Source organism: Sparus aurata, chromosome 12 (genome assembly GCF_900880675.1).
Source record: "Sparus aurata chromosome 12, fSpaAur1.1, whole genome shotgun sequence".
Lineage (NCBI taxonomy): Eukaryota > Metazoa > Chordata > Actinopteri > Spariformes > Sparidae > Sparus > Sparus aurata.
Window position 1 is genome coordinate 13,677,921 of NC_044198.1, and position 22,553 is coordinate 13,700,473.

The 22,553-nt window shown below is 41.7% G+C and overlaps 1 protein-coding gene and 1 long non-coding RNA gene across 2 annotated transcripts; one reads left to right on the plus strand and one right to left on the minus strand.

Annotated features, from left to right (window-relative positions):
- Window positions 1-1,622: 1,622 nt before the first annotated feature.
- Window positions 1,623-22,553, plus strand: dbh (dopamine beta-hydroxylase (dopamine beta-monooxygenase)). The gene is made up of 12 exons (XM_030434801.1): window positions 1,623-3,437; window positions 7,586-7,732; window positions 9,736-9,993; window positions 10,440-10,616; window positions 14,122-14,224; window positions 15,465-15,631; window positions 15,787-15,930; window positions 18,096-18,134; window positions 19,499-19,558; window positions 19,714-19,841; window positions 20,192-20,351; window positions 22,235-22,553. The coding sequence occupies exons 1-12, from the start codon at window positions 3,072-3,074 to the stop codon at window positions 22,346-22,348; spliced, it is 1,863 nt and encodes a 620-aa protein (XP_030290661.1). The 5' UTR covers window positions 1,623-3,071; the 3' UTR covers window positions 22,349-22,553.
- LOC115592241 (uncharacterized) lies at window positions 10,262-14,176 on the minus strand. The gene is made up of 2 exons (XR_003986090.1): window positions 12,868-14,176; window positions 10,262-12,686 (listed from the first exon to the last, which is right to left on the minus strand). It is a non-coding gene; the product is annotated as an uncharacterized LOC115592241 (long non-coding RNA).

Here is a 22,553-nt window from a genome sequence, read left to right on the forward strand (position 1 = left end):
GTCTCTGTTTGTGCCTGAGGGACTAACTGTCTTTATTACATTAACCAACATGATACCAGCCTGTTCTCGTCTGTTCCGCTCCCTCTCCCTCCCCGTCTTCTGCTCCGATCCAAAACCTTTTCCATTTATGAGCCTCTTCCAGAAAAAGGATTCAGTGGTTTGACGTCACTTGAAAAAAAAATAATAAATGTAATCCAACACACGCAATATTTGCATTCACCCCTCGGCACATGGGATGATGAGCTTTGCCACACTTCTTTGTGTGAATGAAATGTACATTGCAAGGAGGCCATGCAAGTGGAGGATGGCGGATGCAGGACTAAGAGGAGAGGTTTGGTTTAAGGTGAGGGAAGCATTATGGCTTGTTCTGATACAGATGCAATATTTTTATTAGCATTTCACAAACATCACAATCTTTTCCTAACATTAACCAAGATCTGTTTCCAGTAATAGAAAAATGTTGAATAATGCTGTAATCACTATGAGTGGATAGTGTCTCGTAAGATTGCCTGTTTTGTGAAAAGAATAATAAAAATAAGTTGTTATTGTTACGTTCAGTATCATAATGGCAACTTGCGAGACATTTCCTCGTTCCTGTCGCCCTTCAAACGTACTTGCTGCAGTAATTTGGTTGTATCAAAACATCCTTTCTGGAAGACAGGGCAGGCAAATGCATCATCATGTACTCATCCCTGTCCATTTTACTTTAAAGAATGAAGGGTCGTTGATCTTGAAGAAGGCCTGAAATGCGAAACAACATCAGACTAGAAGGAAAAAATACATATGGAGCAATTTTTTTTGATTAAGGAGTAACAACACTGCCCTCTCTGTTTGAAAGTTTGGAACCTGTTTGTCTTCGGTGTGGTCAGTGGTCTGCTTTCTTGCACCTGCAGTATAACCACACACAGTGATGTCACGACGTCCAGGGGAACACCTGTAGATCACTATAACTGCAGCAGAGTGACAATCCCAGTTAACCCGTAATGTTCTCCTATACGAACTTGTGTGTTTCTATGTCCCAAATCACTATCTTCCTTTAAATCTCTTCTTGATAGATTGATGGATGTATTCTTACATGTGTCTTACTTCCGACCAAAGGCTCCATCAACTCCACCGTAACGGAGAGGGAAAGAATGTACAGTGAAATACTTGGAAAAGGCTTCTTTTTGTTTCCCAGCAGGCATTTTGACATGTCATATAGCAGGAAAAGCATGGGTGTTACTAATAACATAAATGATGGCTCTGTTTCATTCAAGTGTCAAGTCGTGACGGTGGGACAACGAGCCACCATTCACAGTGCCAGGATCCCAAAACTGAAGCAGATACAAAGAACTCAGCTGCCGTTCTAAAAATTCATTTTTCACCCCTTTGTTTTTCCTATTCTACCTTTTAAAAACATCTCCAAAAACATCCCTGGCAAGTCGTTGGCCCCTCGTGAGTCTTACATCAGACGTATTTTAAAATGCATTATACCAATATAAAGATTTATTACGTCATGATGGTTTTATTCTGCCTTGTTGAGTTCATTTCTGTGTTTTGCTTTTTAATAGTCTGTGATGCTGGTTTTTGGACGGGCTTCAGTATACGGATCACCGTCATTAGCACAAACCAGTACCAATGGGTGGAAGTGCCACACTCCATCGTGTTTGCAAAGCTCTTTTTGTATGTGTTTTTACATAACCTTGTACTCAGAGGCAGACTCAGGATGTTTGAGGGGGCAGGGGCTGAAAATATAAGGAGGCACCAATTGTATGTGGTGGGGCACCGGCACGCAGAGAGTCGGGATGAATTTATAGTGAAGACAAGTCACTATATCAAGTTTCATCCTCCACAGGGGCAGCCAACAGGGCACTTTAGCAGCATTATATTCTTTTTTTTCCAAACATGGAGGCACCGAGGTCATTAAACTTCATCTTTCATTTTCTTTGACTGTGTTTCTGGAAGGGTTTTTTTTTTGTTGCTGTAATTCCTGATTCTGTGTCATGTCAAGCCTCCTGTTTGCAGTCTTTTAGCAATGTATTGATTCTTTCAAATGTGTGTTAAAGGCGGGGGGCAGGGCAGAACAGCAGCGTTTCATTACTCTTCAAATCCATTAACATCCATTTGCCCATTGTAACTCCTCGCCAAACGCACAGAACGAGAGCGCACACACTTCTCCACAGGGGCTATACTAACCTTTCAAGCCAACCTGAATGTGTCCCTCCTGCTTTTGAAAGCCGTAATTGACACTTTGATTAGGTCCTCTGCAGCCTCGGGCCGTGGCTTAAGGAAAAGGGCTAATGCGTTAATGCTTGTTTACGCCTCCACAAGTGCCTGCCATCTCCTGAATCTGCTTCCAATCAAATAGCCAACAATCCAGGTGAGGCATATAGTGTGTGTCTGTGTGTGTGTGTGTGTGTGTGTGTGTGTGTGAAATCCTTTTTTTGGGAAATGTAAAAGAAAATCACCAAAAAAGAAAAAAAGACATAGATGGAGTGACCAATAAAGTTTAGTCAGTCTAAGCTGATTGTCTTTGATAATGTCCATGGTTGAATTTGGATCAATTAGGGGCTGGCAGATGTGCAGAATCATGGTTGACCCCAGGGCTTAAAGGACACAATCCAATTTTCCCCAACAAATGTAATACCATTAGGCCTGATAAAAACAGACAACTCACAAGGGAGGAGTCTCTTAAAGACCGGGGAAGGGGGACGAGACGGAGCAGTTGTTCGGAGGAAAGAGACAATACCAACAAGGGCTAGGAAACAGAGAAACCTGAAGACTGAGAGGTTAGTCGAACTTTTCAGGAAACGAGGGCCTGAGAGGATATAAAAAAATGGGAAGGAGAGAATAAACAAGCTCGCCTGACCACTGTGGACAGAGTCTGCTGAGGCCAGAAAGCAGAGCAGAGCTGACAGGGCAAAAGAGAACCAGAGTGCGTTGGAGTTTGGAGACTTAGAGCTCTCACAAGAAGAGAACAAGCAGAACAAACTTTCCTCTCAACTCTCTGAACTGAACTCTGATTCAACTCTGACTGACAAGGCTGAAGAAGACCGAACGACAAGCCAGCGATCGGCCTCGCTGACTCTGCCATGAGGATCTTCAGCAAGAACCTCCGCCTCCAGGACGTCACCATCATGTACCTCACCGGGCTGGCTGCTCTCATGGTCATCTTGGTGGCTTCATATCAAGCGCCCGGCAATGCTGTCGAGGTGACCGACCTGCAGACCCCCTCCAGTCGTCTCCCTCCTCTCCCCATGCCCTTCCGTGTGCCCCTCGACCCACGCGGGGAGCTCCAGCTGGCCTGGAACATCAGCTACGCCAACCAGGAGGTTTACATGGAGCTGAGGGTCGCAGAGCTTAAAAACGGCGTGGTGCTGGGGATGTCGGACCGCGGGGAGCTGACCAACGCTGACCTGGTGGTGCTGTGGAACACAGGAACTAAAAGCTTCTTCGGGGTAATGTGTTTAAATCTGTTTAATCCTTCAAATGTTTGAATTTAAAAACAATTTATAAAACCAGCACAAGGCTTGCCTGTAAAAAGATGAGGATATCGAGCAGCTTTCCAAACAGGAGGTGTAAAATCACTTTCTCACTCCGTCTGCCAGTTTTTCTTCTCTGAGTTCACTTGTCAGATTCATAAATGCACAGGGATTACCTGAACGTCCTCAAGGAGCCAAGGTTTCCCTTCTCGTCTGTGTGTGCGGTCCCCAGGGCGTGAGATTGGTGTTTTTTGCGCGAGGGAGCCCGGCGGACAGCTCGCTTCATGATCTCACAGCCACAAAGGATGTTATCGACCCCTGCTAATTGGAAATCAGTCAAACTGCACTAATAGCTCAAGTTCATCTGGGAATCATTAGCAGATATTAGCATATCAAAATTGAATCCTGTGCTGATTAAGATGTGTAAAACGCCTCATTTTCATTTTCACACACAAGACTTTCCCCTGAAATCCTCCGATACATGTTTCTGAAAAAACAATTAATCGTTCTATAAAAACCCCATTTATGTTTTGTTTTTTTTCACATGCATTTCATCCTTAGGGTTAATGTGAAAAATATAAATGGGAAACAGGTCCAGGGCGGCTGCAGCAGAACATGATTAATTCAGATTCTTCTTCAGTGGAAAAACCTTTTCTTTTCTTTCTACCATATATCTGCTGCATTATTAACAAAAGGACTTTATCAACAAACATCTGACTGGTTGATAAATGGAAGACATGCGTGCGACCTTGAAGAGCCGCTTTCTGTTTGTCAAAATATCTACAATTGTCTTAACCAACTAAGGAGAAACACATCGGCAGTTTCAGTACAGGTCATACCTTCAGGGACAGCTTCTTAAATCCAAACTCTCCTTCCGCAGACAGTTACATGTCACTGCATAATGGAGGATCATCACTCATAGCTGCAGGCATTATGCACAGTGTTAGCAGTTACTCTAATCAGTGCCTATAAATAAAATAAGTAAAATATTTGTGATTAAATAATAATATTAAGATTGATATTAATACTACAGATTTTAGATTAAAAATTGAAATTCAGAAAGCTAACATGTACAATATTGATAAGTTAATGATACAAACTCAACTCATACAAACTGAAATATTCATGTGACATACAGTATTTCCATAACTCAATAAACAAGCTGTGATCAGTCGCCAGAAGGCTGTTGAATTCATTCCTTGACTACGGTTAACGTCAGAAAAGGATGTAAATCTACAGAATAAATCTCAATTTACCTAAACGGCAGTATGAACTGAGTAAAAAGTTAATGAGCTGAAAAATGATGAAGGGGTTTCTGCCTGTGTTGGTTCCTATTGTTGCACAATTATGACCGAATTTCACTTACATACATTATTTTGACCAATATTGCCTCACATTATAATAACCATTATTGTTAAATGGTATGTTAATGTTAATCAAACTTGAGTTATTGTTATTTCACTGTTAAACAATGAAATGCTTTATAAACAGGTAAATAACTACTGACTGATGTTGAATTAACCATAATAATGATGGCATCCAAAGCTTACATTTGCTCTGTCTGCAAATGTCGTCTTTGCTTTTCATCACCGCGGTAATGGTTAATGAAGTCATGCACGGTGGTGTTGCACAGTTTCTTGAGTTTCTTCAGCAGAGCATGGGCACTCGCCTCCATTTGTAACATTTTATTGACTTACTAGCAGAGATAAAACGAAGAAGAAGAAAAAAAAAAAAGAAATCTCGGCCAGTAATGTCTGCTGCTGTGGGTTCGTGTGAGACAGCAGGGAGCCTTGCAGGACCCCGGAGGCCACAAACATGAGGGCTGTCGGATAGTTGATATCATGGATGGATGAAAGCAACACACAGTCTCAAGTCAGGCAGGTCCGTCCCGTTACACCAGCACATTGATTTCTGCATGTACGTGACCCTGTTGCTCAAATAACTACCCACAAAAAAACTCTGGTGAGGTAGAACCCATATATCATGATAATCAATGTTTTATTTGTTTGCATTTTGGTGCCATAGAATTAACTTGTATGTAATTAAGTGTAATTCATTTAAATGAATTAGTTCATTAGCGAAGCTTTGAGCCCCGGATTCATTTTTATTTCTAAACTCAGCCCTGTTTCTGGTTATGTTACCCAAATCCCAGTACATCCCTTATCTTTGTAATGAGACTCTCACATCACTGTGAAGTATTTTATTGTGAAATTGATCTTTTCCCTACTTTCCAACTGTCTTCCTCTCCCTGTCCCCGTCTGTCTCTCTTTCCTCGAGGTTAAAACTACCAGCAGAAGAAATGTCACAGCTCTCTCACTCTCTCTTTCTCTCTCTCTCACACACACGGACACACACACACACACACACACATACACACACACGCACACACACACACACACACACACACACACACGCACACACACAAACGCTTCTTCTCACAAAGCCAGGCACATTTTAGATATGCTCCACTTCATGGACTCCCCAAAATCCCCCTTTTTTAAATCAATCTATTCAAATCAGGCCACGGAGACTTTGTCCCAACATAACATTCCAGAGATGAATAATTTTCTCTCTTTCTTCTCTTCAGTCAGATGGCTTGAAGCAAATGTATGAGCCCGTACAGTATTTTTAGTGATACCAATTTGGTAGACAGTAAGTCACACTCAACCCCAGTTACAAAAAAAAAAGTTAGGACACTGCACAACACGTAAATATAGAAGAATACATACCATCTTCTTTGTCGTTTTCTTCTTCTCAGTCGCAAACCAACTGTAAAGGTGCTATTCCCCACCTACTGTATCAGAGTGTGATGTGGTTCATGAAAGTGATTTGGCTTCATAGCACCGTTGACGTTTATCGCTTAGAATTTCACTCATACTAATAGATAGCCATCGGGACACATTTCCCAATATTGGTCTGATATTTATCATGCATCTTTAGCAAAATGCTCCGGCGTCCAGTGTGATCGGGGGTCAGCCAGGTGTAAATTTAATCCATACAAGCGTGATGACAATCTTAAGATTGGACGTCATTACCCAGCTAATGCATCCAGGTCACAGGGTAACGGCAGGTGTAATTGAGGCCAAGCACTTGAATCGCATTTGTAAAAAGATCTAGTAAGACCTGACCGATTTGTAAGAGTGGCCGGTGTTACATATGGGCATGTGAGTGGTGTTGTAACACAAACCTGTTAAAATAACCTTAAACAAGTTGTTCTTAAAGATTCCAACTTTACTGAGGCCGACAACACTAGAACCGAGACTTTGTACTTAACCCTAAAGACATCAAGACATGACTCTGTCTGTCAGCCACCTGCAGAGGTCATAGCTGCGCACAGACATGCAACACACATAACACATACTGCCCACATGTTTGTTTTTTTAAGATTTATATATACTGTATGTATTTTTCTAAACCATTGGTTCCAGGATCTTCGCAGTTTGTGTGGAACAGTTATATAAGAGGGACCGAGAGGGAGACAGAAATAAAGGGAGAGATGTTAGGTGCTATTCTGGACAGATATGAATGTGAGAAACATAACAGAAGCAGATAGACTGAGCTGTTGCGAAGCCTCCTGGCAGAGAAGTGGTGTCTTGTACAACAGGTTGGGAAGGTTTCACATCGCGAACAGCTACAGATTCATTGATTTAATTCTATTTATTCTATCAAAATCACTGCTTATTAATCCACTGAAACTGTGTTGGTTTGTCTTGAAATTAACAAGATCAGCTTTATTTTTTCCATCTAGTTTATGACATAAACTGTGATATTTTAGCTCAAAGCTTCCTTTTTTGTGAACATGTTTCTGCAAAATGTAACAACTTGTTTCTCTTTTCTACAGAAAATGGTTTGGAAAAAATGTTTATCTGCTGATCATATTAACTAAAACGCTCTAACCTGGCAACTTGGACACACAGCTGATATGTATTCATTAATAGTTGAAAAACAAGTTTTAAAATGGAAATGAGTGATTTTCCTAAATTGTTACATAAAAGTCATTAGTTAAGAAAAGGTTCTCCACGGTTTTATCTTGCCCCTATCAAATAATGTGCTCTCAACCTTTTGTTGTTTATTGTGGTTTACTATAGCGCTGTCAAGGTTATTGTGTGCGTCTTCTCCATCAGGATGCGTGGAGCGACAGCCAGGGCCACGTTTCATTGGACAGCCAGCAAGACTACGAGTTGATCGAAGCCGTGCAGAAACCTGACGGATACTACCTGCTCTTTAAAAGACCATTCAGTACCTGTGATCCCAGAGACTATCTCATAGAGGTGTGTAAAGTCTTTCTTCCTCAGTGTGTGTGCTCATGTCAGGGGAGCAGAATGTGGCTGACTGCTTTATGTATGCATTTAAGCAGTACTGTGATGATGAAGATACTGTGTTCAAATTTGACTTTGGTAAAAGTGAAGTCATCCATACAAATAATCCTTAAACTGTTTGATATTAAACGTTCTTTGGAATCAAAATTACAAGCAAAAGTAAGTTCTACACTGTAAAAACCGGTTGATCTCACCTGAATAAATTACAAAACCGATTACCTTAAAATTGCCAAGTAGACTATTCATTTTTAAGTTGTGAAAGCTTTTTAGTTCGTACAGCTTGAATGTAATAGTCTACTTTACTCTGTTATTCTGAGATCATCTGTTTCCTTAAATTTGTTAAGTAAAATTAAACTTTTAAAGTTGAGTGTGCACACATTTACATGTATACAGTGTCATATACCGTATATTGTGGGTGGGCCAATTATCAGATTTAAAATTCGTCATTTTCTGATGGTCAGAATCAGTGTTTAAATTGTGTTACTTTGGCTCTGATGCTGCAAGCAATCTGCACAGAGACTTGTAACTGAAGTTAATAAGTATGCAAATATACAAATAGATGTAGTTGATTAAAAAGTACAATATTTGCCTTACAGAAAATGGAAATACTCAAGTACTTAGTTAGTTCTGTAGTGTGCACTTTCTAGAGCTATTTGGTTTGACATCAGTTTTTAAATTTTTTTTTTTTTTATCTTAAAGTAACATTATGTAACATTTTCACCTTAAAATAACAGCTTCAGAATCATGTTGAGAGTTCAGTGTCTGTCTCAGCCACTCTATCCCCCATCACTTGTTTGTGCACTATGTAACTTGAGCGTTACGTCCAGAAACAAGTTTTCATCACATAACATTGTTTGATGTAAGTGAGTTTTGTTTGTAGGTAGCACCCACATTAAGTCTGTCAGTCAGTGGTGTTGCACTCAGAAGCTGTGGGGGGCGCCAAATCGCACAGAATGCCAATTTTGACATAATGTTGCTTTAAAAATCTTTTTGACGCGTCCTCTCTTTGCAGAAATAAAGAAAAACAAAACAACTTTCCACAACACAGGTTTTACAGGTTCTGCAAATTTCATGATAAGTAGGTGGCTATTACCAAGGGTGATATAGACTGAAACAAGTTGGAAGGTTAGCCTGCATGGTCAAAAAAGAAGAACCATGGAATGCATTAAAAAAAACATTAGTTCTAGCAGAATATTATCATTAATTGTCTCCCATCCTGTTTATCTTTCTATCATATTCATGTGTCACCTGTAAAGGACTTTAAACTGTACCAACGTGTATGAAAAGTGCTATACAAACCATGTTTGACTGATCTACAGCAGGATTTTCTCCTCTATTTTGATGTTATCCCTCCATTCTTACTCATGTAGGTACGTAAAGGGCGAGCACACATGTTGCTTTTATATGTCACACACTGCCACAAGCCACAATTACGTCTGTCAATCCTGAACTGACTGAACTTGACAGATAACAGGTGGCGAGTAGAATCAGATAACACTGGAGGAGGGCGGGAAAGATGGGGTTTGGGTGTGCAAATGTGTATAACCTAGAGAACAGTGTGTTTTCACTGTGCCCATGTGTGCGTGGGAGGGTGTGTATCTGTGTTTTGTAGTATTTTTATTGCTCTGTGAGAAAAAAAGAAAAAAAAAAGGAATAAAACTGATCATGCGGAGTTCATGGTTTTCAGGTGTGGACATAAAAACCATCCAAGAAACATTCATGATAATGATTATGGTTTCCATGGTACCACATCAGACCTCTAAAGTTGGAGACACAAAGCCGATGCTCATCACTATGACAACATAATGAAAAGCTTTCTGCGTTTGCCTGAGCAGGCATTTCAGCCAAATAATGATGATCATGAGAGACTATTAATCTGAAATACACGTCCCCCCCCCCCCCCACTGCGTCAGTTCTGCTCCGTAGCCTTCAAGCATTCTCTATTTATTTGACAGGAAGGAACTGTGCACATCATCTATGGCTTCCTGGACCAACCACTTGCCTCGCTGGAGCAGCTGAACCTGTCCCGGATCCACACTGGGTTACAGAGGGTGCTGATGCTGCGACCTGACGCGCCCTCACCCACGCTGCCTCCAGATGTGCGGACACTGGAGGTCCTGGCGCCGCGCGTCATCATACCGAGTCAAGAGACCACCTACTGGTGCTTCATACAGAAGCTGCCTGAAAACATGCCCAAGAACCACATTGTTATGGTATAAAAGGCCTCTAAAAATGGAAACACTTAGTCTATTTACACACACTGGAGAGTGGGTTGTTGCAGATGGAGATCGTGCACAGGCAGATATTATTGCTCCTTGTTTACCAGCTGGGCCGAACAAAACAAGGGCCGCATTGTCATTATTAGAGAGAAGACACAAGACGAAAACACAACAAACACCTTGAATTCTTATTTTTGTCCTCTGAGAAATAGATTTGCTGCACATGATGTGATGAAATTTGAACAAAAAATGCACAGCAGAATAAGACGTGGAAGCTCCTGCACAATTTATTGGATTTAATTCATTTCAGAGATACATCTATTGGTATACCTTCCCAAGGTTGCAACTTTAAGCCAGAGAAACAGAAATACACAAACGAGACCACACAACTCTTTTCACTGCTATCTTTTTCCACCTCTCCCTCTCTGTGTGTCTGTCAGTATGAGTCAGTGATAACTCCAGGTAACGAGGCCATCGTGCATCACATGGAAGTGTTTGAATGTTCACCGGATGTCCGCGATGTTCCCGACTACAGCGGCTCCTGCGATGACAAGATGAAGCCGGGCAAGCTCAACTTCTGCCGCCACGTGCTGGCTGCATGGGCCATGGGTGCTGAGGTATAGTGGGAAACAGGCGCCCACGCACGTCCACTAACTTCTATCCTCATGAGAACTTTCCACTGACCAAAGCATGAAACAAAAAATAGTCCTATCCTCAACACTTAACCAAATAGAACTTTAATGACTAAAACAAACCTTAAAGTTTCCCCTTGAGGATGGAGCAATCGACCACATTGCCCTACTTTTGGAAACTACTTGGGACTCAAATCTATGGAGGACTGAATTGCTAAACTTAGAAATAAATAAAGAAATATATAAATGACTCAAGAGATAAATTAGTTTGCCATTAAATGCACCGAAAATGAAATTTAAAGGCGCAATATTCAAGAACCAGGCACCTGTTAAATTAATCAATTCCTTCCAGATTAACTGCTAACTAATGCTAACTGCATTCTGTTTATACATCCATGACTGTAGCTGTCGTTAGCTTGTTAGCTTAGTTAGCCATGCAGCTAGCTGAACTACAGGTGGTGGTGTTTACACTGCTAGCAGCCTGAAAGGTTTTCAGGCTCTGGGCTAGCTGGTTAGCAGACACATCTATTAATGTCATTTTTATACATTAATTAATGACTACATTGCTTTTTCAATTTTACTTTTGGTTTATTTAATGGCATATTTATTCATTCACTGAGCTCCTTGTACATTTATTTATTTATTTATAATTTTGGCAGGTTCGGGCCACCATATATAAATAAACTATCACAGAAATAACAGAGCATCCATTCAACCACCATCATATGGAGCCAGAAACACATGCAATGACAAGTTTTTAATACACATAACAGGTGTCTAATTGAAAAACTGTTGGAATAAAGCCTCATTTTGGTCCAGTCCCTCGCGCCTATTATAAGAGATAAACAAAAACTCCCTTGCGAGTAATATACAGGCCTATAACTGCGAGCAGAGAACCTTGTAAAGATAATCCCACACACAGCACAAGTCTATTAAGAGCTCGGAGACAGTCTGTGTGTGGGAAGCACCCTTAAATGCAAATATTCACAAACTTGCTCAACACAAACACGACTGAAAACCACATATTTATGTTCATTAGGGCTGCGGATAACAGTTATTCTCATTATCAATTTATCTGCAGATTGTTTACATGACTAATTGATTAATCAGTGAGGATGAAATGCTAATCATGATTTCCTGGAGCCCAAAGTGACGTCTTTGTATTGTTTCTTTTGTCGAATCAACAGTCTAAAACCCAAAGACTCCCCATTTACTGCCATAAATGACAAAGAAGCAAATCCTAACATTTAAGAATTTTGACATTGATGCTTAAAAAATGACTGAAATGATTAGTCGATTGTGGACATTTTGGACAACTAATTTTCTTTCTATCAACTAATTGGTGAATCCTTGCAGCTCTACTTTACATTAGGAGCTTAGAAAGAGGTGTATCCACAGTTTTCACCATGGCTAATAACCTCACTCAAGCGACTCCTTCTATCCTGGCTAAGGCCAGAAAGTCAGCTAGCCAGACCAAGCGAGGGAGCTGGGGGTACAATCGAACATGGCAAAAGTGTCCTCTCGGATAACCCTATTGTAAATACAATGATAGAGTGCCCACTTGGGTGTCCTCCTAGTTCCCCTTCTTCACTATAAGTATATCACAGCTTTTTTGCGCAGATGCCCCAGCCTGTACCGCGAGTGCCCTTCTTATTTTTTTTGCCTTTATTAATCTAACAAGGGGCAATTTGTTAGAGCAGCTTGTAAACACGAAAAAAAAAAAAAAAACACACTGTAACATGAAGACAAATAAGTAAATGAGTAGATGACGTAAAATGCAGGGAGCCCAGTGTAATAAAAAAAATCTGTAAATAGATAAGGTTAATAAATAGCTAGATCAAATAAATTAAATCAATAAAAACAGGACATTTCAAAGTAGAACTGCAGAGTGTATAAGATGTCAAATAGTTAATGAGTTTTACAAGCAGGTGAAACATAACAACTCCCCGATGGCAACAGAGAAAAGTGACTTTGAAGGACATGTCCAGATGAAGCTACAATACTTGTCGCTTGATGGAGGATTTGTTGATTGTAAAAGTAGTTCGGGTCCCTCAGCTAAAAGATGACATTCCAATGGTAAAAAAAAAAAGCAGAAAGCAGTCCATTATTTAAAGCCTTTCTTTTCGTGCATTCAACTTTTTTAATTTCAGTTCTGTTTTGAGGCAGAGCTCCACGCTATAATAGTAAGTGCAGGCGAAACGCACCTGTTCCTACAGCGAAAGAGTCAGTCACTCACCTATCAGGCCTTAAATCACCCCACTTATGTTCCATGGCTACCAACCAGCCGGCTGACCAAGCAAGCGCGCAGCTCGCTAGTCACATAAAGCAGGGAGGACAGGGAGCGGCGAGCCTGTCACCATATTTCTCTGCTCTGCTCCCCGCTGTATCGCAGCCAGCCTGGCCCCTCTCTGATTGGATTATCTGCCAGCCAAACAAAAACAAGCAGGATGCCTTCTGTGAGCTGTGAGCTGTGAAGACAAGATTAGGTGGGAAATATTCAGGCCTCTTTCATCACCTCTTAATAGTGTTGTTTCATTCTCCGCGGCACTGCATCAGAAGGGAAACGTGGCCGTGCAAAAAAATAAAAATAAAACAAAAGCACACAAAACAAGAGGGAAAGAGGGGAAGAGTGGAGGAAGTTTGAAAGAGGAGGGAGACCATAATGTACGACACTGTCAGAATGCGGAGAGCGAGGACAGCACCAGAGAGAAAAAGAGAGGTGCATGTGCAAGTCTCTGAGGATTTCACTGCTACGACATGATTAAATAAAACAGTTCTGTTCTTCCATTACAAACTGAACGCATCAGCAGAAGTGGCTTAGGGTGAAAACACAGATGATGATTCAAGATTGAATCAAGATTCCTCAATAACAGCGCAGAGATTTGACACCCATGGGGGCCATCAGTGGCTCGGAGATTCAGGGGTTTTTTTTGCAATGAGAAGCAGAACAGTTCAGGATCAGAAGAGTGAACGAGGACGAAAAAAAAGGAGCTCAACAGGCATCCCTGGGGGAGCTTTCATATACAATCTTACTCAGTGTAGAATTAATCAATAAACGTTTTTTGAGGCAGCTCATAGATCCCCAAGGGCCTCAAAGACATTTAAAGCCAAGATTGAAAGATTGAAATCTATTCAATTTCCGGTTTCATTCTCAGTTTAAACTGTTTATGTCAGTCTTACAATCTGCTGCCGTTACTATTGTAAATCCTGTGGGTGGTTGGGAGTTTTTTAGGAGACATGTCTTTATTTTTAGTCTGCACCATTAAAGTTAGAGAGGTTATTACCTCTGAGGGTCGGGCCAAAAGACGATACAGTTGTTGCTTATAAATGACACAGACAGGGGATCATGTCTTAAAGGGACGGCTCACCCTTTTGTCTCCCTCACTCCCATTACTATTATCTCTAAAATCGCCTGAGTTTTACCTTAATGCGCAGAAGTTATAATGTGTGTGTGTATGTGTGTGCGTGTGTGTTTTGTGTTTGCTTGCAGGCCTTCTACTATCCTCCTGATGCAGGGCTACCTATGGGTGGACCAGGTTCCTCAAGGTTCCTTCGTCTGGAGGTCCACTACCACAACCCTCTCCTTATATCTGGTGTGTACAGTACACACATGAACACAACTGCTTGATCAGGAGTATTGCCACACATCTTGTTCTTTGTCTTTTACACACACACACACACACACACACACACACGAACGCACACACCACTTACGCAGCTGGATTTCCTGCACCCATTGCAATGAGCGCCGGGCTTATCTGCAGCTGAGAGATTCATTAAAACATTTCCAGATATACCTTTTGATCTCGCCTGTGCGAGTCGCTGAAGACTTTGCCTCCCTTATCCTGGCATGACCTCACAATGTACACATTTCTTCGAATTCACTACACATCTTTTCGTTTGAGTTTTGTTCTGTTACGATCATCACATCTTCCTCCAGACTTCCCAAAAGAGACAGAGAAAAACACAGAAATGCATCACCTTACAATCCCTGACGAGAATACCCAAGTCAGAATAATAGCAACACTAGTGTTCTCTTCGATCTTGATTTGTTTTCAGGCACGGAGCATTTTAAGCCTTTGTTAGAAGATTGAGAGTAGAGAGATAAGAGGAATTAAGGGCCGAGAGAGATTGGGGATGATAAAGACAGATAATGTCCCAAACTGGAGTTGAAGTGGAGATGTGTTTTAAACCCCCGGCCCACCATGAAACATCCTGTTGCCAACCAACTAGCCCACAAACAAGTGTGTGCGATGGAGTGTCTGGGTGGATCAAACTCCAACAAACTCTTATTCCCAAATGTCCAGCAGATAAACTTCAGTAAGATATTCAGTCCAAAACACAGAACTGAACGCTGATGAAATTGCAACAAACTGCTTATCAGACTTTTCTAACAAATAACTCCAATATTTGAAAGCTAAATTTCATCACACTGCAAACAGAGTTACCTAAGATGGCTGCCAACCTCTCAAATATTTATTAACACCCCATTTGACCAGTTCTGAGCTTCTATGCCCACCCTGGTGCCTTCAACAGCCAACGAGGGGATGAACATAAACTATCAAGTTGCAGTCATCTTTTTTTTCTGTTTTGCAGGCATAGCGATTCTAACGCTGTCTTTTAAAATCCTTTTGTGACATTCTAACTTTGTAGAACATTATAGTTACCTTTTAAAACCTTCTGTTGCTCTGAAGATGGGCAGCACCCATTCCTTTTTAAGTACTGTATCGCCTGGTTTAGTGCAAACTTATTCTGGCTGGTGTTTTAATGTGTTCTACTGGTAAACTGCCTGTTTGTGACATATCTTAATATTCCATGACATCCCTCTTGCAGGCCGTAGTGACTCATCAGGGATACGGTTGCATTACACCCCCAGTCTCAGGCGGTATGATGCAGGGATTATGGAGCTGGGCCTCGTTTATACTCCTGTCATGGCCATCCCTCCTAAACAACACACCTTCTACCTCAGTGGATACTGCACCTCCAAGTGTACCCAGACTGTGTGTATACAAACACCTCCATCATTTACTGCATTATTTATGATTCAAACGTTACACTGGGTGGACATGGGATGCCACATATTTTAAAAGTTTCAGTCTCCACGGCACAGATATCTTGGTTGGAACTTGACCTTTCTGTCTGTTGGTGTATATAGGCTTTGCCACCGGGAGGAATCTATATATTTGCATCACAGCTGCACACCCACCTGGCAGGCCGTGGGGTGAGGACAGTTTTGGTGAGGGGAGGCAAGGAGCTGGAGGTGGTCCAGGAGGACCAGCACTTCAGCACTCACTACCAGGTGAGTAACAGCAGGCTTCAGTGGAATCAGAGGAACTCGGTGCCGAGATCCACCTCGGAGCATTTCATGTAGTACTGTATTAGATTGAGGAAACAGTGAGATTCACTTCACATCACACCGAGCTGTGTGCCGCTGGGACAAAGATCAGCCTCAACAAATAACTGAGAGATGAAGTCTGAAGTGAAGCGAAGTGTTTCTACTGACTTGTTTTACTGCATCCTTGAAATAAAAACCTGCCATTTCATTAGAATAGCTTCTCAAAATACATCTTATATTTTACAGTGGGTGAACCTTGTGAGTATGCTGCAGAATTATTTGTGTTTAAGGGAAAACAGTATCTATGTGATATTTAAAGAATTGGACAAATGTACGAATTATACAGTTTGGTCCATTACAAAACTCATTTGCACATATTGCTAGTTTGAGTAGCTGAAGGCCAAAGAGATCCTGAAAATCCTAAATATTTAAGTGTCTTGCCGTCAAAGAAATACCATGACCAGTGGTCAATACTATAGACGCAAATCTTTAAATGCAATATTTAAAGCAATGGCTGATTAATTCCCAAAGACCAGTGTTATAAAAAAGTACCCCAAAGTCTTACTAGAATAAAGGTAGAGATATTGTGTTAAGATATGACTTTAGTAAGGCATCTTTAAGTATCTCATATTAAGTATCATTGTTGAAAATAAAGAATATTAAATATATAGTTTTAGTTTTTATCATATTTATCTATTTTTTCAAATCTGATCGCAGATAAATTAAATGTATTTTAAAAGATAAACAACAATACTTATCTCCAAAATGTAGTGCAGTGGAAGTATAAAGTAGCAGGAAACCTGGAGCCTACATTACCCACAATGCAGCTTAGCCATTGAGTGACATCACTGGAGGCAATTTAACCAAGTACATGCAGCTTCCTCTGGAGCCACAAAAGGCTTGAAACTACTTTTATCACATATGCAGTAGTACTCCCCAAGACCTGTAACATTGGTGGAGTTACCCTTTACGTGCAGTACTTAGTAGTAGGTGTACTTCACTTCCTAAAACAGCTGAGCCCTGTAGTTTTTAGTTACTCAAACAGGAGTAAAGAGTGCATTTTCTTGAGGACTATGTTCAGTGGTGGATTAATACACGTTTGGTGCTCTGGTGAGTATCTCAAGCAAATGACAAGGACTCATGTTCACTAAAACAATATGGCAGAGAGGAGTGAGCAGCTCAGGCTTTGCAATTAATCTATTCTCAAAAAAACAAAAACAAAACAACAACAAAAATAGCACCTTTTCACAAGTGTTGGTAATAAAAGTACACAGCATGTCCTGCATATCTTTGTCCTACTTTTGACCGGATACTTCCATTACTCAGCCAATCAATGATAACCTGTCCGTTTATCCGAGCTCTTGTACAAGCCAGTGACCTGCCAGTAGGATTCTACATGAAAGTTGTGACCCTGCTGTGATGAAAAGTCCCAGTTACATCAATCATGACATGAATTTGACATCAATTCAGCATCAAAACTGACAAACAACAAAATTAGCATCATTGAGAGACGGCAGACAACATCTGTTGTGTTCTTTATTTATGCACCGCATCCTGAGGCAGGTACGCACACGCACGCACACACACACACACACACAGGCACACGCACACACCACAGAGAGCAGAGAAGGACATCTGCTACATGCCTGATAAAATCTCCAGCTGCTGTTGATGTCAGAATAATGTGGAGTGTACCTGTGTGGCACTGTTGTTTCAGACCCTGCAGCCTCATAAGGCGGATGAGGCCTTTATCAAACCATTCTCAGCAAAGCTAATAAGACATTTTCACACGCGCACAGCTAATAAGTATGAAAGCCGCCTTCAAGGAAAGCATCAAGAGCAACACAGTATTTTATCTGTCTGTGTTTGAAATAAATCTACAGCACAAAACGTTTATAATTATGCGTAAAATTGAGATGCTAGAGAGGGAAACGCATTGTAGAAATGTACAAGGGACTAAATCCACTAAGATCATTATCAGTGTTGGAAAATGAGAAATCATCACGGTAATCACATCATCATATCGCTGCCTTATTTCCAGGTTTGGTGATTACAAGTCCGAACATACAGATGGCAGAACAGGAAGCCTGTCTGATCGACTGTTTTTATTTCTCTCTTCTTGCTCACAGACAATCCGGGTTCTGAGGAAAATTGTGAATGTTTTACCCGTGAGTATAAAATGGATCACTGTGCATTTATAATAACCAAGATGCTGGTTTTAGTTTTCCACTGTACAGATTTAACATTCAGACTGTTATCTGACAGGCTGACTTTTGCATTCAAAGAGACAATTCACCCCCAAACTGTAAATTCATATTTTTCCTCTCACCTGTAGGGCTATTTATCCGGGCTATTTATTTACAGGCTATAACTGTTGTCATTGCTTTAGCTAACTTCCTGTCAGTTAGCAATCCTTTCCTTTTGCTTTAAGTCAGCACACTTGCTTGACTCCTTTTTTTTTGAGCCAGCTTTTTTTTTTGCCTCTTTCTTCTCTTCAAGTGTTTCTTTTTTTTTTTTTATCACTTGGCCTGTTTGACAGTACAAGAGGAAGCCAGGAGCACTGGAATTGGCAGTTTTCCCTGCTCCACCATTGCCAATGTGGTAACCAGAACCAGCACTGTCCTGATTGGTTAGAGTGGGTGGGCATACCAGAAAAAAAAATTTAAAATCTGGGCTTTGAGAGACAGTTGACACTTATCTTAATAAGAAAATAACACTTGCAGCAGCTGTAACTGAAATCTTGACCTGGTTATTCGAGGTAATCTACAGACCTTGACATGAGCAGATCCATGTAGGAACCTTTTTTCTTCCCCTGTATCACTGCGCAGAAGGAACTCATGGACAAGAAGTTGAACTAAACTAGCCAACGTCACAGCTCAGATGAGGAGGACGCCATTGATGTTTACAACCTGCGATGTCACAAGCACAAGCCTCCCTTCCATGCCTTCATACACACTTCCTCCTTTGCGGTTAAAAAGTGTAGTCCGGTAGAAAATAGTTTCTATGTCTGACTGCTCACAAGAAGGTCTGTGGATTATCTTGGTGGATTAATCGGGTCATGTTTTCTCGACCTAGAAAGTGCTGTTGAGTTTTTCAAATGTTTTCTTTTCCTTTCTCTTCGAGCACCTCGAGCACAGTGCCATCTGGTTCTATTATGTCTGAGAGAAGGCAGACATCACTACGGCCAATATCTCCAAAACTGACCCAAACAAATCTCAGGTGGATAAATAGCTCTATGGGTAGGATTTGGGGGGGTGAACTGTCACTTTAAATTAATGATTTTAAACACCTTGCTGCTGGATAGGGCGCGTAAAATGGAGTTTTAATGCGAGAGATTGTAAAAAATAATCAGTTCTCAGGAGACAGACGAGATAAAACCGCAGCAGCTGAGCTCCGTGAGGCAGAATGCTGCTCAGCAAACAACAGGCTCTCTTAAATAACTTATTTTCTATCTGTAACCTTGAATTATCTCCTGCGCTCCCTCGCTAAACTTGAAATGAACAGCTGGGTGTGTTTGTGCTGGATTCTGCAGGGCGACGTCCTCATAACAAAGTGCACTTACAACACAGAAGATAGGAGCGAGCCTACAGTGGTGAGCAGCACACAATCAGGACATGTTCATGTCGTCAAAGTTAATTTTGTCTGCAACAGCTGAGCCACGAGTATCACCTCCTCTAATCTCCCTCCATCTTTTTTCCTATATTCTCTTAATCCTTTCATCTATGTCCACGCCATTCGTCTCCTCAGGGAGGTTTTGGCATCATGGAGGAAATGTGTGTTAACTACATTCACTACTACCCCCGAACTAAGCTGGAGCTCTGCAAGACCCACGTCGACACGGGTTACCTGCAGAAATACTTCAGCTTCATTAACAGGTAGCACACGCACAGACCGCCTCTCCCTCCCTCAAATCATTCGCTTGTCGCTCCTTGTCCTTCATTCTCTCTTTTTCATTTTGGATCTTCCTCTCCATCTTCTGTGACTAAGCAATTTTTGGTTCTGGCGTCCGTCCCCCCCCCTCCGCTCCCAGGGACCAGACTGATTACTTCTTTTAATCTGGAAAGCCAGATGCTTTGTCCTTTAAAGTGAAACTGTGTTCTCCAAATGGCAATTCGAACTGCTCTTTTTCTTTTTTTTTCAATCCACGTCCTCCTTTCTCAATCACACTCTGCCTCCCCCTTTTATCGACTTTCCTCCAACCTCTCTCTCTCTCCCCTCCCTCCAGGTTCCACGGAAACGACCAGTGTGTGTGTGGTGATGTTAGTGTGACGGAGCAGTACTCTCAGATACAGTGGGACGCATTTGCTGGAGGGGTGCTGGACTCCCTTTACAAAACAGCCCCTGTGTCCATGCACTGCAACCAGTCAACTGCACGCCTCTTTCCTGTAAGTCTCACACACACACACACGCACACACACACACACACACACACACACACACACACGCACACACCTACACACACACACGGATGCACGCACACACACACACACACGGATGCACGCGCGCTACAATCGACTGCCAAGCCACCAATTACAGCAGTTCGAAGGCAGACATCAGTTGGATGCAGTCAGAACAGACAGCTTTTTAACTTTTAATATACACATAGACACACACACACACACACAACTAGATGTTTGAATTGGAGCGAATAAATCAATTACTGTTCAACACTGTTTGGGGGCCTTGATCAAGTTGTTCTGACTGAACAAAATAAAAAGCTTTTCTCCTTGATGTCTAACTTCAGCTGTGCAAGTGCAAAGTCACCTACATGAAGCGAGCCGATCTAAGTTTGGAAATCCATGAAAGGATGAGGGCCGTGAAAGGAAGCGCACACTGCCTGATCTCTTCGTGCATACATATATGAAGACGCTGTCAAGAGCATTCATTTTAATTCACTTATTTCGTTAACTTCGGCCACAGCGGGTGGTCCGTTTCATGTGCATTCCACAAACGTTGCCGCCGCTGGAAGGCAGTGGAAAAGACGTCGGCTACAACGGCTGTCAAGATATTTTGGGTGAAGCCATCAAGCGTGAAATAATCTCAAAGTCACTCAGCAGACAGGCTCTCGCTCACACTGTAAGTCTTTGTGGTGTCGATACTGCAAGGAATGATGAGCAGTGCACCAAGTGCAGTACAGGCAGGAGCTCCCTCAAAAAAGTGGAGTTTCATCGAAGAAAGTGGCATTTCCATGTGTTTTGGGATTTTAAAGCAGGCCTAGCTGCTATATAATACTGTGAAAGTAGCAAAACATTCAATCCATGGGGAAAACACTGATTCAGTATGTAGAGGAACTAGATAACAGATGCAAAGATTGCGCCCATTCAAACCAATGAGAATTGCTCACCTAGCGGTAAAAAACAAGAACGTTTCCTGGCTTGCTGCTTTACTTCCTGGTCACGCCTGCGACTTTACCGCTCTGCCCTTAGACTTTTTTAAATCACTTATCTTGGCTCAAGTTAATTAAAACCTCCATGGATCAAACATTCAGAACAGAAGAGGTCACAATCTACCTTGTTTGCAGTCTTTTTCATAGTGGTGGTCATTGGGGAAAAATGCTTTTGGAGCCCGGGGGGAATTTTCACTGCAATACAGCAAGTGGACACCGGGCCAGATTAGAGGTAAACTAGATAGGTAGGTCCGTCTAGATCTTCTTAAAATCTATGAGGGAAAAACTAATATTAACTGTCCCATCAAACGACCTTACAGGACTTCTGTGAGGTTGTAATCATTAAGTCCCCCCCAGTATAGCCAAGGTCACAAAAACACAGGCAGAGCCCAACACTGGGTGGTGTCTGCTCAGGCCTATGAGAGCTGACCAACCAGAGCAGACTGGCCTTTTCTGGAGGGGGGCCTTAAAGAGAAAGGCTCTAAAAACAGAGCATTGGGTAGAGGATGAATAGAGGTGCTGTGGCACACACAACTACACCAAACTGTTTTTATTCTATATGAATGAGATTAATCAGAAAATAAGTAGCTGATAACCTGAACAGAAATCAATCATCTTACATCAAAAAGACCTGCTACTGTTCTGTTCGGGATCTTGTTAAAAAGGAAGGCAGCAGCCTTTTCACAGTCCTAAAGCTGTCCCACTAAAATACACTTCAGACCACAAAAAAATGCCATTCAGTCTATTTTTCTGTGTTTGATACATAGTACTCTGACAACTGTGCAGATATCTAATAAAGCCTGCTGTCTAAATATCAAGGACACCGCCTTCTTTTTTTGCCAAACAACCCTTCACCAACATCATTTATCTGTTTCTGTTCAGGGGGACTGGGACAAACAGCCTGTACCGGTGGTTACCTCCATCCTTGAAAAACCTCGCTACCCCTGTGAGGGAGGAGCGCCTCCCACCAGCCAACCTCTCACACCCACAGTCTGAGTGAAGGGGGGGGGGGGGGTGTTACAGCTCGCTTCAGCCCGGGGAGAGGGCACCAAGTCTGGGGAAAAAGTTAAAGAAGCTTCCGGCATGCAGAATCTTAGCTGATTTTCATCTCTGTGTTTGGGGGACAGATGACATTCTCCATTCGGTTTTCTGACACCTGCTGTAATTATATGCTTACATAAACATCCACTGTCTGTGTTAA